Source organism: Trematomus bernacchii, unplaced genomic scaffold (genome assembly GCF_902827165.1).
Source record: "Trematomus bernacchii unplaced genomic scaffold, fTreBer1.1, whole genome shotgun sequence".
Lineage (NCBI taxonomy): Eukaryota > Metazoa > Chordata > Actinopteri > Perciformes > Nototheniidae > Trematomus > Trematomus bernacchii.
In genome coordinates, this window is record NW_022987597.1 from 721,182 (window position 1) to 748,671 (window position 27,490).

The 27,490-nt window shown below is 40.1% G+C and overlaps 1 protein-coding gene across 2 annotated transcripts in view; it reads left to right on the forward strand.

Annotated features, from left to right (window-relative positions):
- LOC117482498 (metabotropic glutamate receptor 7-like) overlaps positions 1–27,490 on the forward strand; it is a 232,136-nt gene that overhangs the window by 104,999 nt on the left and 99,647 nt on the right. For both annotated transcript variants that reach the window (XM_034130586.1, XM_034130585.1), the window contains exons 3-4: positions 23,053–23,188; positions 23,456–23,610. In XM_034130586.1, the coding sequence (XP_033986477.1) occupies positions 23,053–23,188; positions 23,456–23,610 (291 nt within the window). The remainder of the gene's footprint in view (positions 1–23,052; positions 23,189–23,455; positions 23,611–27,490) is intronic.

Genomic DNA, 27,490 nt, shown 5'->3' on the forward strand with positions numbered 1-27,490 from the left:
GTTTAATGTGGAAGCAGCGTTTCTCTGTTACAGTTTCTCACCAGGTAGAAGATTTACCTGCTGCTTCAACACTTTATGTTCCAACGAGTCATCGGGGTTTAGGGTCTTTAAACACTTTATTTGATCATTTTATAGTAAAAACTTTCATATTTTCTCCTTTTGATGAATATAGTGTTGGACGGTCAAACAAAGCACTTTGATAAGTTACGGTATAAGTCGTATAAGCTCCGTTACTTTCATTATACATGTTTCTCGGGTCACGATCGTTTCCATGAACGGCCGAATGTTGTGTCACGGTAAATATTGCAGTAAGGCATTGTGGGACAGCATTTCCTCCTTTCCTTTCCTAAAGGAAGGTCCAGTGTTTCCTAAAGGAGGTTATCAAGGAAGTTTCAAAGCTCCTTTCCTATCATCTCTAGAAAATCCATACAGCTCTTATCATGGATGACACTTTTGGGTAATTTCACTCCGTAAGTAACCTTCCTAAACCTCATCTCACAAATGTATTACTTTCTACAAACAGTATTTATTCCATTCTACAGTATTTATTTTCACATTCTGTTCTTGCTTATCTTTTTTCTATTTACATGTAATATAATAATAATTATTATTATACTTGTATACTTTCCAAGGTATTATGGTTGTTTCTGACAGAAGAAACTCACTAAATGTGAGTTTTTATTCATAGATATTCCTCATGGGGGGGGGGGGCAGCAGCAGTTCATTGTTTACATTGCTTTTAAAATGCTAATATGATGGTTGGCATATTAGCATAGCGGCTAACATCTGAGCGAGCTTCTGTCCCAGGTGACACACACAGGTTCAAATCTCTTTGATCGCACAATGAATTTGAAAATAACTGAAGTCTCCAGAGCTCAGTGAACGCATCACAATCAGATTATAATAATGCCTGATGTTCGTATGTGGTTTACAGAATCCAGCAGTCAAATGAAGATGCGATGAATTCCCTCGAAGCACAAACAAACACACATGGTTTTCTATCTATGGGTTTATTTAAATCTTCCAAATCCACTGTGAACTCTAAATATAAACTCACGACCAAACATAGGATCATGTAACACAAGATAACTGAGTAAATAACAGATGAAACACAAACACAAAACAACATGGAAATCTTCCTGTTTCCTTAAAAACATTTTAAACAGAATAAACTTTCACTGGAGCTTTGAAGTGTCGCGCTGCTTTCGGTACGCTGTTGTGATTCTCAAATTATAGTTGCATAACATTCCAGATACATCTTCAGGAGGGTATATTGGTAGTATGTTTCGTGCCTGCACCAAATAATAACAAATTAGAAGGAATTTTTTTTTTTAAATACAGATGTCAGTATTCTGAGGCTCTGAGCCATTTCTTTTCCTCGCGGACGGCAAAAAAACTCCAACTTTATACAATTTAAAATAAAAGGGATAGGGTTAGGCTTAGGGTAAGATATTGAGTAAGAACATGTTTTTATGAACCACACAGCTTCTGGTCTTCCAAGACCCGACCGGACAAAAAGACGTGTTGCAGGCACGAAACATACTACCAATAGAAATACATTGCTTTTTAAATCGTTCTGTGTGACACGAAAAAAATGCGAAAATCGTGTTGGTGAACACGAATCAATACATTAAATTAATTTTCGTGACTATAACACGAAATGCAGTGAGACTGGGTTGTAACATGTCACTAAGATGCTGCTAACAGGCTGCTAACATGCTGCTAAGATGCTGCTCACATGGTGCTGAAATGCTGCTAACATGCTGCTAACATGCTGCTAACATGCTGCTAACATGCTGCTGAAATGCTGCTAACATGCTGCTAACATGCTGCTAACATGCTGCTAACATGCTGCTAAGATGATGCTAAAATGCGATACACATGCTACACACATTCTGCTACCAAACCCTAATTTGTTGGACAGTTTGATGGCGTCTTTTAAGAGTATGTAAGCAGCATGTTATTAGCATCTTAGCAACAGCTTAGCAGCATGTTAGCGGCAGCTTAGCAGCTTCTTAGCAGCTTCTCAGCATCATGATAGAAGCATGTAAGCAGAATGTTAGCGGCAACTTAGCAGCAACTTAGCAGCAACTTAGCAGCATGTTGTCGGCAACTGAGCAGCATGTTAGCACCATGTATGACATTTGTTTGAAGTAAAGAAAATAAATGAAGTTGATGATGATATTAAATACTGAATGAGGTGAGGAAACAGGTAACAAAAGATAGAGGAATGAGAAAGGAAATAAAATAAAAATGAGACGAACAACTTTTGTATTTGCACCCATTTTCTCATGAAACCTGATAAAAAATATTCGTTTTCTTCGATGTGAACAAACAGCTTATTTCTCTCAAAGTTCGTGCAGAAATCTGTGAAGAAAATGGACGTGAGTTAGTAGGCTACTTCTCCTTTTCCAAAATCACATTTGCAGCTAACAGGAACGTGCCGACTTTCACAGATTTGAGCAAATGTGACCAAAGTCTGAGTGATTATTCTTCTGTTGCAACTCCTGAAGATCTGTTGTGTTCCTGTTTGACAGAGAGGAGGAGAAGATTTCATAGAAAATGTGAGAGGATGCTTTCTGCAGCATCTGTTTCCAAGCGTCTGTTGAAAAGCACTTTCTAAATGTCATGTTTTACAGAGTGAGGAGGCAGCCTGATGACATTAGATTATATATTAGTTTACTATGTTTAGCTCCAGTTAAAGTGATATATCTGATATCGTATTGCAGGAGAGATCCTCTTTTGATATATTATCCAGTGTGTGACCCCCCACAGGACTTAAAAAGCACCTAACTAGATCAAGTATACCCCCGAACCCCCCTCGCATGTTTGGACCTCGGTATTTAGGAAATCCTGGATACGGCCCTGGTTCTACTAGGCCGACATCGAGTCAAAGAGTATATGAGAGTGAGAGTGTGTTAATTAATATACTTGGCAGTTTGGAGGAAGTCTGTAGATGTGTGTGTGTGTGTGTGTGTGTGTGTGTGTGGTGTGTGTGTGTGTGTGTGTGTGTGTGTGTGTGTGTGTGTGTGTGTGTGTGTGTGGTGTGTGTGTGTTGTGTGTGTGTGTGTGTGTGTGTTTCATGTATAGGCCTCTCACGATAATTAATTTTGTTGGATACATTTTCCCGGAAATTATTGCGATAAACGATAATATTGTCGGCACCGTTGTATGACCATTTTAGACCACTGACATAATGATAATATATAATATAACTATAACTGCTAGTCACATCTTCATGTAAATGGAAACGTATCGAGTTCATTTTTATTTATCGAACGATAAGTCAATTATTTGCTTATCGCGACAGGCACACAATAAAACAGCGGAAACAAACATGTGTTTGACTTTCATTAGTGAATGAAACTGTGTGCCCTTTATAGTCTGTGTCCATTATTGTGTATTTGTATATATTGTATATATATCCTATATACAGATGTAGCACTCCAGATAGGACTCCAGCTTACAGCTACCTGCCAGCTTCCTGCCTGCTTCCTGCCTAAGACCTGCCTGAGGCCTCCTTCACACGGGAACGTTTGCGTTTATGCACAGTATGCGTATTCAAAAAAGTCTTCCGTTCACATGCATTTCTTTCATTTAACGTGTCTGTTCAAATGAGGCCGCTGGAAACGCTGTAGTACATATGCCGGGACTGTAAGTGGCGCTGTAACTTCCGCCAAAATACACCAAAAGCAGCGAAGAAGAGCAGCCCGAGCAGCCCCGCAGCAATGTTGCCATGGCTACCCTTCTGTTTAAGCCCCGCGGTGGATTTAGCAACATGTAGTTCATGTAATTCTCCATGTCCACTTGTTGCTGATGGTTGTGGTAGAGGAGCTGTAGATGTTGCACTAATATCTGTAGCATGGTCAGTAGCAGTAGCACTAGCAGTAGCTACTGACAGGAGGAAGTGTGTGTGGCGATTGCTGGTATTCAGCGGGATATAGTCATTTCCTCAGCATATGGATAAATGCAACGGGGAAGTTAACTGAAAGAAACCGAATCTGTGGATATTGCATCGACCGACCAAGAAGCACGTCTCTGTGGAGAGGACGCGCTCAGAAAGAGAGATATTCTCTACAAACACCGGGTGAGATCCTCCTTTGTCAATATAATGGATCAATGCATGAAATCTGACTCTGTTTATTTTGTTTAAGGAGTATATTGGGCGGTTAACAATTCTGGTTTGCCTTTTATAATATTATTTCATTCAAGAACCCCTTGTGCGTTTAATTAACACAGCTATTTTTGATAGTTGCTACAGCAGTGAGCAGGAGAGGCGGGGAGAGGTGGGGCTATCGCTATTTTTTCAGGAAATATTCGTATAGAGGTGATTACACGGACTCTGTTGACCCCCCAGAGCGTTTCGTTTGCAAATCTATCCACCTTGGGACCCATTATCGTTTGTGGGGTCAGTTTCTATCGGCCTCGTGTAAATAATAGGGCTATACGCACGCGAAACTATGCAGATACAAGCAGTTTTCTCCTCGTGTAAACGGCGCCTGAGTGATTATTCTTTGATTTGCATTCAGCAACATCTTCTGTTGCAACTCCTGAAGATCTGCTGTGTTCCTGTTTGACAGAGAGGAGGAGAAGATTTCATAGAAAATGTGAGAGGATGCTTTGTGCAGCATCTGTTTCCAAGCGTCTGTTGAAAAGCACTTTCTAAATGTCATGTTTTACAGAGTGAGGAGGCAGCCTGATGACATTAGATTATATATTAGTTTACTATGTTTAGCTCCAGTTAAAGTGATATATCTGATATCGTATTGCAGGAGAGATCCTCTTTTGATATATTATCCAGTGTGTGACCCCCCCACAGGACTTAAAAAAAGCACCTAACTAGATCAAGTATACCCCCGAACCCCCCTCGCATGTTTGGACCTCGGTATTTAGGAAATCCTGGATACGGCCCTGGTTCTACTAGGCCGACATCGAGTCAAAGAGTATATGAGAGTGAGAGTGTGTTAATTAATATACTTGGCAGTTTGGAGTAAGTCTGTAGATGTGTGTGTGTGTGTGTGTGTGTGTGTGTGTGTGTATGTGTGTGTGTGTGTTGTGTGTGTTTCATGTATAGGCCTCTCACGATAATTAATTTTGTTGGATACATTTTCCCGGAAATTATTGCGATAAACGATAATATTGTCGGCACCGTTGTATGACCATTTTAGACCACTGACATAATGATAATATATAATATAACTATAACTGCTAGTCACATCCTCATGTCAATGGAAATTTATCGAGTTCATTTTTATTTATCGTACGATAAGTCAATTATGTGCTTATCGCGACAGGCACACAATAAAACAGTGGAAACAAACATGTGTTTGACTTTCATTAGTGAATGAAACTGTGTGCCCTTTATAGTCTGTGTCCAATATTGTGTATTTGTATATATTGTATATATATCCTATATACAGATGTAGCACTCCAGATAGGACTCCAGCTTACAGCTACCTGCCAGCTTCCTGCCTAAAACCAGCATCTGGGAATGTTAAGCCCTGCCACTATTTTCCAAGAGGGCGTTGCCAGATTTTCAATTTCAGGATTTAAAGGAGATGGCGCTTCATTCACAAATACAGAAAGACAACTTTTCATGGACTTTCAGTTTTGTTTAGAAGAGCATTTGAACACATCAATATTTTAGATCAAATAAAGTATATCTAATCTTGTAATTCAATAATATATAGTCTTTATATATTAAATAATCATAATAATAATGTAAATGTTTACATTACACTTCTTTATTTGTCATGCGGTCTACCTACGATGTAAAATGTATTATCTCTTCGATGTACACACGGCATCTATTGCACGTCTGTCCGTCCTGGGAGAGGGATCCCTCCTCTGTTGCTCTCCCCGAGGTTTCTCCCATGTTCCTTTAAACTGTGGGTTTTTCTCTGGAAGTGTTTCCTTGTACGATGTGAGGGTCTAAGGACAGAGGGTCTAAGGACAGAGGGTCTAAGGACAGAGGGTCTAAGGACAGAGGGTGCTCATACTCATACTGATATTCTGAACAAACTGTGCTGTTGTATTTGCTGTAAAGTGTCTGTAGGGTATTTTTATTATATGTACAGCACTTTGGCTCGACCAAAAATCGTTTAAAAATGTGCTATATAAATAAAACTTGATTTGATTTGATGCTCATACTTTTACCTTTACAATCGTTTGCTTTAATATGCAGTATATTTTTTGTATATGTTTGTGTTTGCTTCCTCCTGCTCCCTTTCGGACACATACTGTATGATTTATTATTATTATTAATATGAAGATATTATTAAGATAAGATAAGATAAGATGTTACTTTATTGATTGAACATGCTGCGAACATGCTGCTAACATGCTGCGAACATGCTGCGAACATGCTGCTAACATGCTGCTAACATGCTGCGAACATGCTGCTAACATGCTGCTAACATGCTGCGAACATGCTGCTAACATGCTGCTAACATGCTGCTTACAAGCTGCTAAAAAGCGACACACATGCTACACACATTCTGCTACCAAACCCTAATTTGTTGGACAGTTTGATGGCGTCTTTTAAGAGCATGTAAGCAGCATGTTATTAGCATCTTAGCAACAGCTTAGCAGCATGTTAGCGGCAGCTTAGCAGCAACTTAGCAGCTTCTTAGCAGCATGTTAGCAGCATTTTAGCAGCAATTTGGCAGGATGTTAGCAGCTTCTTAGCAGCTTCTCAGCATCATGATAGAAGCATGTAAGCAGAATGTTAAGAGCATGTAAGCAGCATGTTAGCGGCAACTTAGCAGCAACTTAGCAGCTTCTTAGCAGCATGTTAGCGGCAACTTAGCAGCAACTTAGCAGCAACTTAGCAGCATGTTAGCAGCATGTTAGCAGCAACTTAGCAGCAACTTAGCAGCAACTTAGCAGCAACTTAGCAGCAACTTAGCAGCATGTTAGCGGCATGTTAGCAGCAACTTAGCAGCAACTTAGCAGCAACTTAGCAGCAACTTAGCAGCAACTTAGCAGCATGTTAGCAGCAACTTAGCAGCAACTTAGCAGCATGTTAGCGGCAACTTAGCAGCAACTGAGCAGCATGTTAGCACCATGTATGACATTTGTTTGAAGTAAAGAAAATAAATGAAGTTGATGATGATATTAAATACTGAATGAGGTGAGGAAACAGGTAACAAAAGATAGAGGAATGAGAAAGGAAATAAAATAAAAATGAGACGAACAACTTTTGTATTTGCACCCATTTTCTCATGAAACCTGATAAAAAATATTCGTTTTCTTCGATGTGAACAAACAGCTTATTTCTCTCAAATTTCGTGCAGAAATCTGTGAAGAAAATGGACGTGAGTTAGTAGGCTACTTCTCCTTTTCCAAAATCACATTTGCAGCTAACAGGAACGTGCCGACTTTCACAGATTTGAGCAAATGTGACCAAAGTCTGAGTGATTATTCTTCTGTTGCAACTCCTGAAGATCTGTTGTGTTCCTGTTTGACAGAGAGGAGGAGAAGATTTCATAGAAAATGTGAGAGGATGCTTTCTGCAGCATCTGTTTCCAAGCGTCTGTTGAAAAGCACTTTCTAAATGTCATGTTTTACAGAGTGAGGAGGCAGCCTGATGACATTAGATTATATATTAGTTTACTATGTTTAGCTCCAGTTAAAGTGATATATCTGATATCGTATTGCAGGAGAGATCCTCTTTTGATATATTATCCAGTGTGTGACCCCCCACAGGACTTAAAAAGCACCTAACTAGATCAAGTATACCCCCGAACCCCCCTCGCATGTTTGGACCTCGGTATTTAGGAAATCCTGGATACGGCCCTGGTTCTACTAGGCCGACATCGAGTCAAAGAGTATATCAGAGTGAGAGTGTGTTAATTAATATACTTGGCAGTTTGGAGGAAGTCTGTAGATGTGTGTGTGTGTGTGTGTGTGTGTGTGTGTGTGTGTGTGTGTGTGTGTGTGTGTGTGTTTCATGTATAGGCCTCTCACGATAATTAATTTTGTTGGATACATTTTCCCGGAAATTATTGCGATAAACGATAATATTGTCGGCACCGTTGTATGACCATTTTAGACCACTGACATAATGATAATATATAATATAACTATAACTGCTAGTCACATCCTCATGTCAATGGAAATTTATCGAGTTCATTTTTATTTATCGTACGATAAGTCAATTATTTGCTTATCGCGACAGGCACACAATAAAACAGTGGAAACAAACATGTGTTTGACTTTCATTAGTGAATGAAACTGTGTGCCCTTTATAGTCTGTGTCCAATATTGTGTATTTGTATATATTGTATATATATCCTATATACAGATGTAGCACTCCAGATAGGACTCCAGCTTACAGCTACCTGCCAGCTTCCTGCCTAAAACCAGCATCTGGGAATGTTAAGCCCTGCCACTATTTTCCAAGAGGGCGTTGCCAGATTTTCAATTTCAGGATTTAAAGGAGATGGCGCTTCATTCACAAATACAGAAAGACAACTTTTCATGGACTTTCAGTTTTGTTTAGAAGAGCATTTGAACACATCAATATTTTAGATCAAAAGTATATCTAATCTTGTAATTCAATAATATATAGTCTTTATATATTAAATAATCATAATAATAATGTAAATGTTTACATTACACTTCTTTATTTGTCATGCGGTCTACCTACGATGTAAAATGTATTATCTCTTCGATTTACACACGGCATCTATTGCACGTCTGTCCGTCCTGGGAGAGGGATCCCTCCTCTGTTGCTCTCCCCGAGGTTTCTCCCATTTTTCAAATCGTTTAAAAATGTGCTATATAAATAAAACTTGATTTGATGCTCATACTCTCATACAATCGTTTGCTTTAATATGCAGTATATTTTTTGTATATTTGTGTGTTTGCTTCCTCCTGCTCCCTTTCAGACACATACTGTATGATTTATTATTATTATTAATATGAAGATATTATTAAGATAAGATAAGATAAGATGTTACTTTATTGATTGAACATGTTAGTTTAGAATGTGCTATCCCACGGTAATTCAGAAGGCTCACAGGTCACATTCTGACCATTATTTAAAACAATGGGTGCTTTCATAATAATGATGAGAAACTATGAAATCAGAAATGAATCAAATTCAAATGTAATTATCATATATTATATAGTGTATTGTATTATTAAGTAATATCATTCATTAACCCCATTATAGCAGATGCCACATTGACTGGATGAACACATGTATGCATCAATAATTACAACAGAGTATTTCTAAATACAAGTTGTAAAAATACTTATATGTATTTAATACTAATAACATAATGATTCATTTCAGATGATAATACTTTTCAGTGTCTGTCTCATGCAGCAGCAAATTAGGATTAAAAATCGAGAGCCGGCTGCATTTCCTCTCGTTCGTTTTTTTCGACTAAACAACATTATTTTGTTAAAGGGGACCTATCATGCAAAATGCACTTGTGTACGTCTTTTCTACATGAATATGTGTCCCCGGTGTTCCAGGGAACTCACCAAGTGTCAGAAAACACAACCCTCTCTATTTTCCTCCATACCCAAATCTCTAAAAAAGGGGCTGCAACGGATCTGATCAAAACTGATCCAGATTTGAACACTGTCCTGACGTCAGGACGGTGGCACTACGGCTATTGGGCCAACTCCACCAATCAGGAGGAGACAGCCACGGCCATTGCCGTTCGAAAGCGCTGGAGACGCTGTAGTACATATGCCAGGCCTGTAGGTGGTGCTGTTCTCACATAATCTGCCCTTGCAGAGCAGAGCTAAAAAAAAGTGCAAATTGAGCGAAATGAGGCATGGCTAAAATGCATGATCTGTTTGGTATTTTGAAAACAGAAACGTATAAATATACCTTATATAGGTATGGCCCTACAACAGGGCTTCTCAAACTCCGGACCAAGGTCCGGATCCGGACCGAACTGCAAATCAATCCGGACCAAAACCCTGTGTCCCATTATTAAAAAATAAATAAATTATTAAACAAAAAAAAAAAAAAAAAAAATTCTGATTCTGATAAATTAATGTACATCATCATGTACGCGCGTCTTGTGTCTGACGCGTTGTGAGAATGAACGTGCATATATATTTACTTGTGTGTGCGAGCGTGACACGCATAGCAGACCGCAAGTTAACCGCAAGTTTACCTTGACTTTCTAAAGCTTCTAATGCCTTTTTTGCCGAGGTTCAAAGCATTGACTACAGACAAACAGTGCCATTTCTCCCACTAGTTCAAGCCACCATACTGTATGTATGTATTGAATGTGTGTGTGTATACAGGGGCGCCGTTTACCGACAGGCAAGGCAGGCAAGGCAGGCAAGTGCTTGGACCAGAAGGGGTCCCCCAAAGAAGGTAGATTAAGAAGGTCCACAGCAACGACAACATGAAACACCCTTTAATGTACTGCAACGACATGTCGGGCCCCATGCATAGAGCGCCAAGAAACTGCTTCTTAATTTCAGTTTTGTTTCTCCGGTCGGGGGGGGGGGGGGGACTTTACTGGCATTGATCCGGACCAGTGACCTTGTATAAAGTTCACAACTGGACCTTTAATAAAAAAGTTTGAGTACCCCTGCCCTACAATATATCATTTAAATATACCATGATAGGTCCACTTTAAATAACAACATGGTGATGTTTTGTAAATGATTACATGTCTCTTATTTAGCACAGACTATGATCCTATCCGTGACATATGGATCTTAACAAAGATCCGCTATACAGTAGTACCAGACATACTGTCCATCCAGCTTACTGTATCGAAGTTGATTTCACATGAGCTCCAGTGTGGAACCCCACTGCACCCCCTGGTGGATCAATGATCCATTGCAGCTGGCTTCACAATAATTACATTTATTTATCACGGGGGCAGACTCAAGTGAAACTGGAGGTTGTCTCTTGATCGTGATCAGATCACGGGCAGACCCCGTGCCGACCACGGCCCTCGCGTTTCAAACTGTCCTAAATGAGCTGCTACATCTGTATATGCTAAGGTCCCGCTACTGACACGATAGCAGTCATTTAGTGCACATATGTGTAATTAAACCCATGATATCAAAATCTCACTCCAGCCAGGTACCCAAAGTTGGCAACCCTGCTATAAAGGAACTACAGCACGGTCACATGACTTCACGTCAACACCGCTAAGCTAAAGGAGGCTAATGTTGGGCTATAAAGGAACTACAGCACGGTCACATGACTTCACGTCAACACCGCTAAGCTAAAGGCGGCTAATGTTGGGCTATAAAGGAACGACAGCACGGTCACATGACTTCACGTCAACACCGCTAAGCTAAAGGAGGCTAATGTTGGGCTATAAAGGAACTACAGCACGGTCACATGACTTCACGTCACCACCGCTAAGCTAAAGGAGGCTAATGTTGGGCTATAAAGGAATTACAGCACGGTCACATGACTTCACGTCACCACCGCTAAGCTAAAGGCGGCTAATGTTGGGCTATAAAGGAACGACAGCACGGTCACATGACTTCACGTCACCACCGCTAAGCTAAAGGTGGCTAATGTTGGGCTATAAAGGAACTACAGCACGGTCACATGACTTCACGTCAACACCGCTAAGCTAAAGGAGGCTAATGTTGGGCTATAAAGGAACTACAGCACGGTCCACATGACTTCACGTCACCACCGCTAAGCTAAAGGTGGCTAATGTTGGGCTATAAAGGAACTACAGCACGGTCACATGACTTCACGTCACCACCGCTAAGCTAAAGGAGGCTAATGTTGGGCTATAAAGGAATTACAGCACGGTCACATGACTTCACGTCACCACCGCTAAGCTAAAGGCGGCTAATGTTGGGCTATAAAGGAACGACAGCACGGTCACATGACTTCACGTCACCACCGCTAAGCTAAAGGTGGCTAATGTTGGGCTATAAAGGAACTACAGCACGGTCACATGACTTCACGTCACCACCGCTAAGCTAAAGGTGGCTAATGTTGGGCTATAAAGGAACTACAGCACGGTCACATGACTTCACGTCACCACCGCTAAGCTAAAGGCGGCTAATGTTGGGCTATAAAGGAACTACAGCACGGTCACATGACTTCACGTCACCACCGCTAAGCTAAAGGTGGCTAATGTTGGGCTATAAAGGAACTACAGCACGGTCACATGACTTCACGTCACCACCGCTAAGCTAAAGGTGGCTAATGTTGGGCTATAAAGGAACTACAGCACGGTCACATGACTTCACGTCACCACCGCTAAGCTAAAGGCGGCTAATGTTGGGCTATAAAGGAACTACAGCACGGTCACATGACTTCACGTCACCACCGCTAAGCTAAAGGCGGCTAATGTTGGGCTATAAAGGAACTACAGCACGGTCACATGACTTCACGTCACCACCGCTAAGCTAAAGGCGGCTAATGTTGGGCTATAAAGGAACTACAGCACGGTCACATGACTTCACGTCACCACCGCTAAGCTAAAGGTGGCTAATGTTGGGCTATAAAGGAACTACAGCACGGTCACATGACTTCACGTCACCACCGCTAAGCTAAAGGTGATGTTGCAGATAGTAGAGGTTAATCTTTAAGACGTACAGGTGACGTCTGTATAAGGATTGCATTTGTTGTTCATGTGATAAAACCTCAATAAGTGTATTGGTCTCTGCAGTGTTACATATATATTTTCTGACTCAGTGTTTTTGGCATCAGGATGATTTTTACTTTTAACGCAGACGTGTTGAGTGATATTGAAATGTGCACACAGCTCGCTGCCGAACGAATGTTCGAAATGAGACGGAGAGGAAAGAGAAGCTTCTGCATGCTTTAATCATCTCCATTCAGACAGGATCCACTCTCAGGAGAGATATTCTTATTCTGTCTTTATTTTGTTTTGGTGCCACATTATGAATATTTCCCCGTTGAGTCACAGCAGAGAGAGGAGGAGGATCTGACACCGAGCAGAGAATAAAGAACTTGTTCAGAGCGTCAGCAGAGTTATTATTATTGACTGTGTGGGTCTATAAGATGCTAAATTACATAAACAATAAGAAGTGCTCAAATGTCTAGAAAACTAAAAGTGAAATCCTCACTTTAAACTAATGTTATGTTCAATGATGAATAATACAAATACAAATACAAAATAATTATAATTATAAATAAACATATAAAGGAATACTATAAGGTACTCGAAAGGCCGATTGTCGAACCTCAGATTGAGGAGGAACAATGCGGAGTTACTGTGGGAGGTGCTGCAGGAGTATGGGGTGAGGGGGTCTCTACTCAGGGCCATCCAATCTCTGTACTCCCAAAGCGAGAGCTGTGTCCGGGTCCTGGGCAGTAAGTCGGACCCATTTCCGGTGAGGGTTGGCCTCCGCCAGGGCTGCGCTTTGTCACCAATCCTGTTTGTGATATTCATGGATAGGATTTCGAGGCATAGTCGTGGGGGAGGGGGTCTGCAGTTCGGTGGACTAAGGATTGCACCACTGCTTTTTGCAGATGATGTGGTTCTAATGGCTTCATCGGTCTGCGACCTTCAGCACTCACTGGATCGGTTCGCAACCGAGTGTGAAGCGGCTGGGATGAGGATCAGCACCTCCAAATCTGAGGCCATGGATCTCAGCAGGAAACCGATGGACTGTCCACTCCAAGTAGGGAATGAGTCCTTACCCCAAGTGAAGGAGTTCAAGTATCTCGGGGTCTTGTTCTCTAGTGAGGGAACAATGGAGCGTGAGATGGGCCGGAGAGTCGGAGCAGCGGGAGCGGTACTGCAGTCGCTTTACCGCACTGTGTGAGGAAAAGAGAGCTGAGCCAGAAGCTCTCTGTCTACCGGGCCATCTTCGTTCCTACCCTCACCTATGGTCATGGAGGATGGGTCATGGAGGATGGGTCATGACCCAAAGAACGAGATCACGGATACAAGCGGCCGAGATGGGTTTTCTCCGCAGGGTGGCTGGCGTCGCCCTTAGGGATAAGGTGAGAGGTTCAGTCAGTTGCTGAATGTTCTCTAAACGCTGCACGTGGTGTCAAGTTGCTGAAGATGTTTCTTCATGTGGAACATTTGGGTTTTTATATCTGCATCCTTCTCAAGCTGTTTCTCCTGATGGAAGAGTTTTGGAACGTTTGCACCTGCAGGCCTCCGTAGTTTCCTATATGTTATCATGCATCTCTTTCACAAAGCCTGTTTATTCTGCCTCTGTTTATAAAGTGTTTTCGCCGTCAGACGCTCTGACCCACTCGGACCGGAGATTTACCGCCTCTTCCGCTCGTGATTTATTTCCCCATCGCTCGCCTTCTCTCTTTAACGTTCTGTTGTTTCTTCTCGCCTCACTTCGCCTCCTGTCAGCATCTCAATGTGTCCAAGAGACGTTCCTTTAATTAAGGTCTTTCAATCCATCACACACTGACATCGACTCTCTTGTAGACGTATTGAAAGGTGTAGAAATGAAGCCTTTCAGATCCTCCTCCTCAGTGTAAGCTCTCTGATTGGTATGGATTATTATGTGCAATACTATATTTATTAATAATGTGCTATAATAACATGCAATTACGTATCTGCCACTATGTCTTTTTACACTACTAAATACTGTTAATATTTACATTAACTATGTGACCGTCTTTGTTTCCTGTAGACGTATTGAAAGGTGTAGAAATGAAGCAGTTTAGATCCTCCTCAGCAGTCAAGCCCTCTGATTGGTAGATGGACTTTTGGTAATAATAACATGATAGGCGATGATGTTTCAAGCGTTTAAAGATTCTTTAAGAAGACAATTAAAAGAGCCAAAATTCTGAAAAAAGTGAAAATGCTGAAAAATATGTGAAAATGCTGTAAAACACTATTTGAGCATTCTGAAAAAAGTCAAAAAAAAAACTGAAAAAAAATCAAATTTCTGAAAGAAGTTAAGATTCAAAAAAGTTATTTTAAAATAAAGTAAAAATATCAAAATATGAATGATGCTGCTGCAGTTTAACCAGACTTGCTTCATTAAAACCAGTTCAGGGATACATTTATCCGAAAAGGAATACAACAATACAATTTGAACAACTATTTTACAAACTAAAATGTATCTGTTCTCCTGACCTGTTTTTTTGTCAGAAGGACATTTTTTTTAAATCTTCAATCTCCTGGAAAACGTTGATCTGGTTGTTCCTCCATTCAGTGTGTGGGTCTGAAGAAGCAGACATACATGATGCATGTTTTCTCTAATTCAATATGTTGAGGAATCATTTCTTTGGTTTGTCGAGTTTTCATCCAATCAGCTTCCTAAATATGATTTAAGGTTCAAGGTTAGTTTAGCACATGTTAAGACACAGAGGCAAGTTTAAACAGAACCGTGACATCGCGTCCTGATTTCACAAACTACAGAGCGGCCGACCGTTACCATGCATCAAAAACATTACAGCGTTATTATCCCGTTGACTTTGACAGCGCTATTATAAATATACAACATACTTACTTATATTTATTGAAGGGGTCAATTTAATGTTTGTGATGTGGATCATCAGCTCAGCGACCTTGTGAGTTCAGACGCACGTCGACATAACTCCAACTATCGCTGTTCGGAGGGGAATGAGACCATAACTCTCTCACACACACACACACACACACACACACACACACACACACACACACACACACAGCTCACACACACACACACACACACACACACACAGACGTGGAGCTGCTTTAGCTGAAGACTGATCACCTGGATCAATACTCAGTCGTGTGTAACGGATAAATCCAGAGGAAGTGTAGTTAGTGTTCAGAGAGACGATCATTTCTGGTGTTTATGAGCTGTGTGTGTGTGTGTGTGTGTGTGTGTGTGTGTGTGTGTGTGTGTGTGTGTGTGTGTGTGTGTGTGTGTGTGTGTGTGTGTGTGTGTGTGTGTGTGTGTGTGTGTGTGTGTGTGTGTGTGTGTGTGTGTGTGTGTGTGTGTGTGAGCTGTGTGACAGTTTGATTTTCTGAGTGTTAATTATTTGTATTTATTTAGGGGTCAGTCATGTTTCGTTTCAGTAGTATTTTTCTTTTTTAATTGTTTAAATCAACCGTCACAAAGGTCTGCACACACATCAAAATGTACACACTACACATTGAATGACGGTAATGTATTTAAATCTTTCCCCAAAACCCCACAGTCCCCAAACTAACATCTCCTAAAAGCGTGTCCTCTGTAGACTGTCTTCATTTAAACCCATTCAGAACCAGGTTTATCACCAGGTGGGTTATATAGATACATGCATATAGGTGGGTTGACATATAGGAGGAATTTGACTTGATGTTTTGTTGCATACATACAAAAAATACAGATTATTCAATTATTAATTAAATGTTTCGTTTTGTTATTGCATTCATTTGTATAGTATCATGTCTGTATCACCTTTTGTTTCATTTGTATTTTCTTTGGTTTTACACGCTCAAAAAAAATAAATAAACTAAACTAAACTAATAATAACATAAAAAAACCATATTTAAAATATAGAATTTGCGTGTTCACAGTCCCCAAACAATAATCAGATTTCTCTCCTAATATGAGCGCTGAGAGTAATATATATCTAATATAAAGATCTAATAATGTGAGTGATCTGCCTCCATTATGCAACAGATGTTTTCAGAGGCTTACGATAAAAAAAAAAGACGCGGTCTCGCTCAGATTTTAAATGTCAGATATGATCATACTGAAATGCATATATTGAAATCCTCCATTTGTCTCCATGCAGGTTCATTTGTTGAGCCTCAGTGATATATCTCCAGGACTCCTCTTCTCCAATTCAATATATTAAGTGAGGCGTGATGAATCAAATATGTTCATCTGGTCTTTTATTCCACACATGAATAAACCATGTAGCTTCAGGTGAGCAATGTTTAAACCATGCCGGAGATTTCATATTCTGAATATTCTGAATCCATCCCGGGTAAATCACCCTCATGCTTTCAGACGTAAACTATCAGAGAGGGAGCTCCTTGAAACCTGAGGGGGGGTCTCTGTGTAATCTCATACAAATATATAAAAAGAGGGTTTAAATAACCAAGATCTGTCTCTGGAAACATAAGTTAAAATTCTTATAAAAGTCAAAACATTAAAAGAGTTACAATTCTGAAAAAAGTTCAAGCTCAGAAAAAAGTGAAATATCTGAAGAAAATAGAGAAAAAGTCAAATGTCTGGAGGGTCTCTGTGTAATCTCATACAAATACATAAAAGATGGTTTAAATCAGTGGTCACCAACCTTTATAAGCCCAAGATCTCGGCCTTGGTGAAAGGCGAGTTCTACCTATTGCAGAATTGAGTGAAACAGCAGGGTTACAGCATTCCCACTATATGTTCTGCTACGGACAAAATTCTTATTATTATTCCGTACAATTATTTTGGCCCTCTTCTTCTCCCACATTCAACATCGCAGAAACTCCGTTCAAACATCAAAACGTTCAGCTCGGTCGGGAATCGCAGGCTATTACTTTTATCATTCATAACTTTCATAATTCCAGAGATACATCCCATAATACATCACATTTTTAACATGGAAGTCAATGGAGACATTCTTCAGACTTCAACAATCTTCATGCGACTTCAACTGCTAACTGTTCATTCATACTTTCACTCAGAAACGTCATTCCAACTTTAAAATGTTACACATCTTTCTGACATTATTCGTGTAACACAACTTTTAAATCTGATTCTTACTTTTATAATAATAATAATAATACATTTATTTTATATAGGCGCCTTTCAAGGCTCTCAAGGTCGCCGTACAAATACATAAAAAACAAGATACACAATAGATAACACCAGCATAAGAAACATAAACAAGACAATGCAGTATATAAATCAATCAAATAACCAAATAAATAAAAAACAGAGGATGTGTGATGGATAATGATCAGGGTGGATATGCGAGTGTGAAGAGATATGTTTTGAGGCGTGATTTGAAAATGGGGAGAGAGTCAGTGTTGCGGATGTCAGGTGGGAGGGAGTTCCAGAGGCGGGGTGCAGAGCGGCTGAAGGCTCTGGACCCCATGGTGGTTAAACGGAAGGGGGGTGCAGTGAGGTGGAGGGAAGCAGAAGACCTGAGAGTGTGGATGGGTGTGTTGATGTGCAGGAGGTCGGAGAGGTACAGAGGAGTGAGGTTATGGATGGCCTTAAAGGTGAGGAGCAGAATCTTAAAAACGATACAGGATTTGACGGGGAGCCAGTGAAGTTGCTGAAGAACAGGAGTGATGTGGTTAATGGAGGGGGTTCTGGTGATGATGCGGGCGGCAGGGTTCTGGACCAGTTGAAGTCTGTGGATGGATTTGAGAGGGAGACCAAAGAGAAGGGAGTTGCAGTAGTCGATGCGGGAAGTGACCAGGGTGTGAACAAGAATGGCGGTGGTCTTAGGGTTAAGGGACGGGCGGAGGCGGTTGATGTTGCGTAGATGGAAATAGGCAGACCGAGTGATATTACTGATGTGAGATTTGAATGAAAGTGTGCCGTCGAGGATGACACCCAGACTCTTAACCCGAGGGGAGGGGGAGACTGAAGAGTTGTCTATTGTAATGGAGAAACTGTCAGGTTTGGTTAGGGTGGATTTTGTGCCAATGAGGAGAACCTCTGTTTTATTGTCGTTAAGTTTGAGAAAGTTAGAGGAAAACCAGGATTTGATGTCCTGTAAGCAGTCAGACAGGGAGGATGGAGGGAGGATGGTGGTTGGTTTGGAGGACAAGTAGAGCTGGGTGTCATCCGCGTAGCAATGAAAGTGGATGTTGTGTTTACGGAAGATATTGCCAAGAGGAAGTAAATAGATGATAAAAAGAAGAGGCCCCAGGACAGAGCCCTGGGGAACACCGGTCGTGACTGGAAGTGGCTGGGATTTGAAGGTTTTGAGTTGGATGAACTGAGTGCGGCCAGAGAGATATGATTTAAACCAGAGGAGGGGTGTGTCAGTGATCCCGATGGAGGTCAGTCTGTCAATGAGGATGCTGTGGGAAATGGTGTCAAAAGCTGCAGTAAGATCAAGGAGGATGAGGATAGTTAATAGTCCGGAGTCAGCGGCCATGAGGAGGTCGTTAGTGATTTTCACCAGTGCAGTTTCTGTGCTGTGATGGGGGCGGAAACCAGATTGAAATTGTTCGTACAGGTTATTGTCAGACAAGTGGGAATGGATCTGGGATGCAACAGTTTTTTCCAGGATTTTTGAGAGAAATGGTAGGTTAGATATGGGACGAAAGTTATTAAAGTTGTTGGGGTCTGCACCAGGTTTCTTCAGTATGGGCGTTTTAGAGATATTAAACATTGTTCAGACCTTGGTAAAGAGGCTTTCTTCAGATTTTAACATTAACTAGAGTGCGTGATGTCACAGCTAGAGGGTAGGAAATCTTGAAATGTGCCTTCATATTTTTTTTTTAAACTGCCATAATTCCCAAACCCTACATTCCTGAGACATCTCGTAGCTTGAAAAATGACAAATAATTAAGCAAAATAATTAAACAAAATGCCTCTTGAGGGCATGAAGTGACAAAAATGTTCAACATGTCTCCATTAAAGCCCATTGTAATTTCAGGCAGATATTTCCTCACAGCAGCAGCCGCACACCTTTAGTTAAACTGCCAAAAAGGCCACATTATTAACCTGAAAGTACACAAAAATTACACTTCAGATATTCAACTTCCTTGACATGCTTCCCGTTTTGAAATTTCACAGATATCTGTTACGGTTCTTTGACAAAACGTTCACATGTAAGAGGTTTATCTCTCATTCAGAACAATGGAAACCTCTGATCTCTACAGAGCTCGTTAGCTCAACTATAAACACCTGTGTAATGGAACACGATGATGTCATCACTCCAACTGACATGCTCAGAGCAGCAGACTTCAGATAAAGGTTAATGGTCGTGCCCTCAACAGCTCTACGTCAATTATGGGGTGTCATCATATGCCGTTCAAGAGAAGAGAGAGGGAGATCAAGAGTCAGTTCTAACTGTTCATTTCATTCTCTCTCTCTCTCTCTCTCTCTCTCTCTCTATCTTCCTCTTCCTCAATATCTTCCTCTATCTTCCTCTTCCTCAATATCTTCCTCAATAACTTCCTCAATATCTTCCTCTTCCTCAATATCTTCCTCAATATCTTCCTCTTCCTCAATATCTTTCTCTCTTCTCTCTCTCTCTCTCTCTCTCTCTCTCTCTCTCTCTCTCTCTCTCTCTCTCTCTCTCTCTCTCTCTCTCTCACACAATGTTCCAAACGGCCCAAAACTTCACAGGTTTGGTAACGATGCAGCCATCAACGCATCTAACCGTATTATGGGGTGTCATCAAATGCCGTTGCCAATGGCGACAGACCACTCGCCATGAAGCACAATGTCGCTGTAAGTCCAATGGACACGGTCCGATCGTCCCCCAAACTTCGCTTGTATATCACCGGTCCAGCCCTCAACAGCTCTACGTCAATTATGGGGTTTCTTCAAATGCCGTTGCCATGGTAACACAAGGCTCGCCATGAAACACGGTTTTCTCATAACTTCAGTGAAAATGCTCCAAACAGCCCAAAACTTCACAGGTTTGGTAACGATGCAGCCATCCACACATCTAAGCGTATTATGGGATGTCATCAAATGCCGTTGGCATGGCGACAGATCATTCGCCATCAAGTTAGTTCAAAAGTTTGCAGTTCAAATATTCTGCTGCTTTTCCAAGCCTTTTTACTCTCTTCTCTCATCACACATTCAAGCCCCCAGTGTTCATGTATCATTTCAATCTAAATTCTTCACTTTCGTCTTACACATTATATTTCAGCATAGCAGTTTAGTGTCAGATTTTCAGCATAAAGCATTCCCACTAGCAATTTCTTCAGGAATTGCATTCTCTAGTTGCATCTGAATTACATCAAATCATTTGGGGCAACTTCCAATTTGATTAAACCAAGAACTAACATAACATAACTAACATGTCAAAAAGGATACATATATATATTTACATCATACCTATCATTTTAAGTTTCATTCATTCCTAAATATAAATGTATGTAGCTTATTTTCCATTTGTTTGAGTGAATGAGAGAATTATTTTGTTGACAGCAACAACAACAACAAAGATAAAAACAACATCTTGCAGTGAGCAGAAAACATAAAGTGCCATTTTTACTGTGAGGCTTATCCACTGAAGCTTCATGCAAGTGCAACATTTAACATTAACATTGTTATTTTAACACATTCTTACAAATTAAAAATTCTAACAACATTCTTTATCCGTGCATAGACCATTGGTGTGTTCACACCGTACGCGATGCGAATGACGCGTTCGCGCAGTAGCCAATCGGCGGTGAGGATCTCAGCCTGCCGTCACTGAGGTTGAATCAGAAAACCAAAACATCAGCCGTTAGCTGTTAGCACACAGAGCTTACAGCTCCTCATATCTGTTCAGAACCTGTATAACCTGTGTCTGTGTCTGTGTCTGTAGCAGCTACAACATTAGTTTAGCCTGATCGATCCGATCTCCATTCAGAAAACACGCATTTTAAAAGGTTTTTCACCTGCAAGCTTGTCTGCACACTTGTCAAAGCATTAATTCATGTTTCTTACTAACCGGTATCAGTATATAATTATTCCGGCATCATTTTGAAACGTGTATTACAATTAAATCACGGTAAAATATGTTCATTTTGTTGTAATTGGTATCTACCATAAGTGCAGTGAATTCAAAAATATGCAGCATTCCTTGAAATCAGTCTATTATTTTCGGGAGCGACAGGGAATGTCTCAAAGACACATCAATCAAGTGGCACCTGCTAACGGGGTGGTGGATGATAGGCTTACATCTAAAAACGTCTTCTTTTTTTGTTAACGGTGCGCGATCTACCCGCACCACACTGAACATTATGAACAAAATGTGAACATTATGAAAGAAATCCAAATTCTGATAAAAAGTCAAAACTAAAAAATCTCAAAAGTAAAATATTCTGAAAAAGTAAACATTCTGAGAAAAAAAACAGCTCGGGGAAAAAAGTATAATTCTGAAGAAAAATAAACTTTTGGAGAAAAAGTCCAAAAAAACTGTCACTGTTGAAGTACAAAGTAGAAACATTGAAATTCTGAAGTAAAGTACAAATACCTTATTTTACTTAATTCAGTACTTGAGTGTATCTTCTTACTTTCGCCTCTGGATCTCAGAGCGTTTAAAAAGTTAAATATTTTACAAACATTTTACTTTTTATTCACAGGTTAAACTGTGTGTGAGACAGAGATAAGAGAAGTCTATTGAATGCTTTTACATCGTCCTCTGAGCTGCTGAGGGACCTTTATTCTGGAGCCCTGCAGCATTTCCCTCACTTTTTTAAGATGAGCAGAAACGTTGGAGGTTATATGAAATGTCAGCGGCTCTTTCTTCTGATCCGTGAAAGTCTTCTTTCAATCAGCTGTACCTCAACCTTCTGGAAACAACTTTTAAAGGAGGTTTCTGGAAGTCATTGAAGCCTGAGGCTAGACCCTGACTCAGCATGACTTCACTTCCTGTCATCTGGTCTGGAGCTCAATATATAAGATATATATATATGCCGTTAATAACTGTTCAATATATACCTGGCTGCTAAATCCTCAGAACTGTTACAGGATGTGTTTTTTGTAAACTTTTTTTATTATAATATATATTTGTTTATCTTTAATATTTTTGTATGCATACTTCTTAGTTAACATTGAGCTGTCTTTGGCTCTTTTTCTACTGTAACAAATGTACACGTCGCCTCTGTGGGACTAATAAAGGGATTCTGATTCTGAATGGTGTCTGGATGTGTTTTTGGTCGTTATCCTGAAATAATGTCTGAGCTTAACACAAGCTGAAGAGATTTTAACGGTTTGTTCTACCACATAAAATATGTCAGTAAATTCCCAACTGGTGGATTTAAAAAATAGAGGTTGCTAACATTGGTTAGGTTGGAAATGAGCTATTAGCTCAAATCTGGCATAATTCATCTCTTCTCTTTTCTGAGATTAATGTATTTGTATGAGTGGTCCTTGTTGAAATAAATACATAATATATATATAACAAGTGTCCAACATTAGCTGCGTGAAGTGAAGTCATGTCTCTTAATGGATTTGTATTAATGAAGGCTTCTCTTTGTGTCGTCTCAGGAGGAATCTGCATCGCTCAGTCTCTGAAGATTCCTCACGACCACAAACCCTCAGACTTTGATAAAATAATCCGCATGCTGCTGGACACTCGATATGCCCGCGCCGTCATCCTGTTCGCCTCCGACGAGGACATCAGGTACGTCCCAGTTACAGCTTAAAATGACAACCATACAACATTCTGAAGACATACAACAAAAAGGGAAATTCTGATAAAAAAGTACAAATTCTGATTAAAACGTCAACAATTCTGAAAAAAGTGAAATTTCTGAAAAAGAAAAAGAATCTGGAAAAAAAAGGCCCGGTCCCTTCGAATAAGGAACAGATTTTAACTGTCAGATGGTTTATTATTATTAGTAGTAGGATGTTATCTGCAAGTTTTACAGCCTGTATTTCTTCTATCCAGAGGCATCCTGAATGCCAGTAAGCGAGCGGACCAGGTGGGTCACTTCCTGTGGATCGGCTCTGACAGCTGGGGCGCCAAAAACAGCCCAATTCTGCAGCTGGAAGAGGCGGCAGTGGGCGCCGTCACCATCCTGCCCAAAAGAGCCACCATCAGTGGTACGTTCAATATATCACATTCACTCCATCCTGCCCAAAAGAGCCTCCATCAGTGGTACGTTCAATATATCACATTCACTCCATCCTGCCCAAAAGAGCCTCCATCAGTGGAACGTTCAATATATCACATTCACACCATCCTGCCCAAAAGAGCCTCCATCAGTGGTACGTTCAATATATCACATTCACTCCATCCTGCCCAAAAGAGCCTCCATCAGTGGTACGATCAATATATCACATTCACACCATCCTGCCCAAAAGAGCCTCCATCAGCTTCAGAAAGAGTCAAATTCTGAAAAAAAGTCAAAACTCTGAGAAAAAGTCAAATTTCTAAGAAAACATCAAAATCCTTAGAAAAATTCAGAGAAAAAGTTGGAAAAGTCACAATTTTGAGGAAAAAAAATCTAATTTATGAGAAAAAGTCTAATTTATGAGAAAAATTCGTAAAAATCCAAGTTCTGAGAAAAAGTCAAAATTTGAAGAAAAAGTCAAAATTCTGAGAAAAAGCTGGAAAAGTCAAAATTATGGTCAAAATTCTAAGAAAAAAGTTAAAATTCTGAGAAAAGTTAAAATTCTAAGAAAAAGTCCAAGAGGTCAAAATTATGAGAAAAAGTCTAATTCTGAGTGTTCTCCAGTACTGCAATACTACATCCTGTCCAAAAGAGCCTCCATCAGACTGCTGGTTAAAGGAATACCTGCAGGTGACCCATTCATCTCCTATGGAACACCACAGGAGGTACAGAGTTCACTAGATTCAAGATGTCTTTATCACCATGTCCTCAGCAGCTACAGTGTAGATGTGTCAATGAAAGTCCTCCTCCAACAGAGCAACATGAATATATATAGGACATAAAACAGATAAAATAGTGCAAGAGAATGTTAAAGTAAATACAAATAAAATAGAAAAAGTGCAAGAGGAGTCTATACAAGTAAATGGAGTATGATATATTAGATAAGTAATGCGCAAGTTGCAAACAGATGAATGTTTATGGATGTTCTTCACAGAGTTCAGGTGAGTCTTATTGTGGGAGGAAACCGTCTCTGAGTCTGGTGGTTTTAGTCCTGATGCTGCGGTACAGTTTGTTGCTGGGGTCTTTTTGTAATCTTTGTAATTTTGTAATGTAAACTAAACCTCAGAAGTCATTGAAAGAGATCAGAAATGTTATATTTGAATAACTCTACTGTGGAGGATATCACGAGGCCTTGAGGCAGTTGGATGTAAAACACAATATTAATGATGAAGGCAGTAATTTGACCCAAACACACGGATAATTATAAACACAATATGTCTCCTTCCTCTCCTGAGCTCCAGCTTCTTTATCTCCTGAGTGTTGCTCTCCATCATCAGCCATTCATGCTGTCACTAAATGGCCCAGGACTGTTTGATGATGATTATATATCATCACCTTCATCTTCCTGCCATCAGCCCGTCTCCATCTCACTCAGTCTGCAGGGATTTAAACAAAGTTCCTCTAAAGGAGAAAATGAACGCTTCCTCTCTCCTCATCTGTCCGGAGAGGCAAAAGCATCTCTGTTTGGCATGGGCATTCATTATTAAAATAGTATGAATTGAACGTTAAACAGACCACCAGACTTCTAAATAAATGAGATGAGAAAATGTCAAAAAAGTCAAAATAGTGAGAAAATGTCAACAATTCTGAGAAAACGTTGAAAATGTCAAAATCGTGAGGAAAAAGTCAAATTCTGACAAAAAATCGAAATCTTGAGAAAAAGTCGAAAATGTCAAAGTCCTAAGAAAAAGTCAAATTTCGGAGAAAAAGTCAAAATCTAGCTTTCATTCGAATTCCATCCGAATGCTTGAAAAAGAAAAATCCATAATAGTTTGATTAGTGGTTGTGGACTGTTGGGTTTAGTTTCATGGTGGCGGATATTTAAATATATAGCCATGTTCAGTTCATACGAAGATTTTGAGTTCTTAAATTGTCAGATTTGATCACTTTGTTCAAGTTCATCTTAAAGGACAGAGAACAGAATCCATTGGTCGATGTGATTGCTCTTATAACTCATAATTGAAGTCATTTTAAAATTGTGGCAGTTTTTATTGTTTTATAACAGTTTCTTTTATTTGCATATTGACTGGTTAATGTTCCATTTCATGTGTGTTTTACAGATGTATTCCTCTGCCTTTGTTTTGTGTTCATTTGTTGTAACTTTGTTCATGCTGCCCTCGTTTTGTATTTGCAGCGTTTGGTTTCTGCAGCTTTTAGTAAACGCTGCGCATGTCCAACCCAGTCTCACGGCATTTCGTGTTATTAGTCACGAAATTAATGTAATCTATTGATTCGTGTTCACCAACACAATTTTCACCTTTTTTTTCGTGTCACACAGAACGATTTAAAAAGCAATGTATTTCTATTGGTAGTATGTTTCGTGCCTGCAACACGTCTTTTTGTCCGGTCGGGTCTTGGAAGACCAGAAGCTGTGTGGTTCATAAAAACATGTTCTTACTCAATATCTTACCCTAAGCCTAACCCTATCCCTTTTATTTTAAATTGTATAATGTCTGAGTTTTTTTGCCGTCAGTGAGGAAAAGAAATGTCTCAGAGCCTCAGAATACTGACATCTGTATTTTATGTCATCTTTTTTTCCTTCTAATTTGTTATTATTTGGTGCAGGCACGAAACATACTACCAATATAAATACATTGCTTCTAAAATCGTTCTGTGTCAGAATACTGAAATCTGTATTTTTTTAAATTTCTTTTTCCTTCTAATTTGTTATTATTTACATTGCTTTTAAAATCGTTCTGTGTGACACGAAAAAAATGGCGAAATCGTGTTGGTGAACACGAATCAATAGATTAATTTCGTGACTATAACACGAAATGCCGTGAGACTGTGTTGGCATGTCTCCTCAAGCTGCTGAATGTTCTCTAAATGCTGCATGTGTTGTCAAGTTGCTGAAGATGTTTCTTCATGTGGAACATTTGGGTTTTTATATCTGCATCCTTTCTGAAGCTGCAGCGTGTTGTTACCTGTCGGCCTCCGTATGAGAAGTCCTTTAGAGACATCCCTCTGCTGACACACGGCTCATCATGAGACTCCTCCACGCCTCTTAACGACATGAATCCAATCAGCCCGTTGACCTTCTCTAACACTCAGTCGACCCACACTGTTGCCTCATAACTGGAAGTGTTTGTCAGTATATCTGAAATGACTAGGTTAGCTACGTTAGCTAGCTAGCTTACAGCAGATTTGCAGCGTTTGGTTTCTGCAGCTTTTAGTAAACGCTGCGCATGTCTCCTCAAGCTGCTGAATGTTCTCTAAATGCTGCATGTGTTGTCAAGTTGCTGAAGAAGTTTCTTCATGTGGAACATTTGGGTTTTTATATCTGCATCTTTCTGAAGCTGCTTCTCCTGATGGAAGAGGTTTGGGACGTTGGTTGCAATCTTTTTTATCATGATTTTTAAATATAAAATATAAAAGGCAGTTCCTCAAACATATCAAGTTACTAAACAGGAATAAGTTATTACATCCTGATTCTAATATCTGTGTTTTGCATTTGATCAATATCGGCTAAAGTTGATCAAAGTCTGATTGAGGTTGTTTTCCAGCGCTGCTTGCTCCGGCTGGCTCACTGCAAACGAGTTGTAATTATAATGTGATGAATGACATCATAAAAAAGATTCAGTGATCTCCAACGAGAGTCATCATTAGCAGATATCAGTGTCAATAGTCCGACACATTTTAGTTGGTTCTTCTGACAAAGTGTTAGTCAGTGAGCGTCAGAGGAGTGGGACACAACATGAGAGGAAACACAACTCTCTTTATTAAAACATTCCTGTCTTTGGGCTTTAGATGAACTCGCAGCGCCGTCAGAGACTCGCCTGTCGCTCCTAACAAAGGTTTCTGACAGCGAG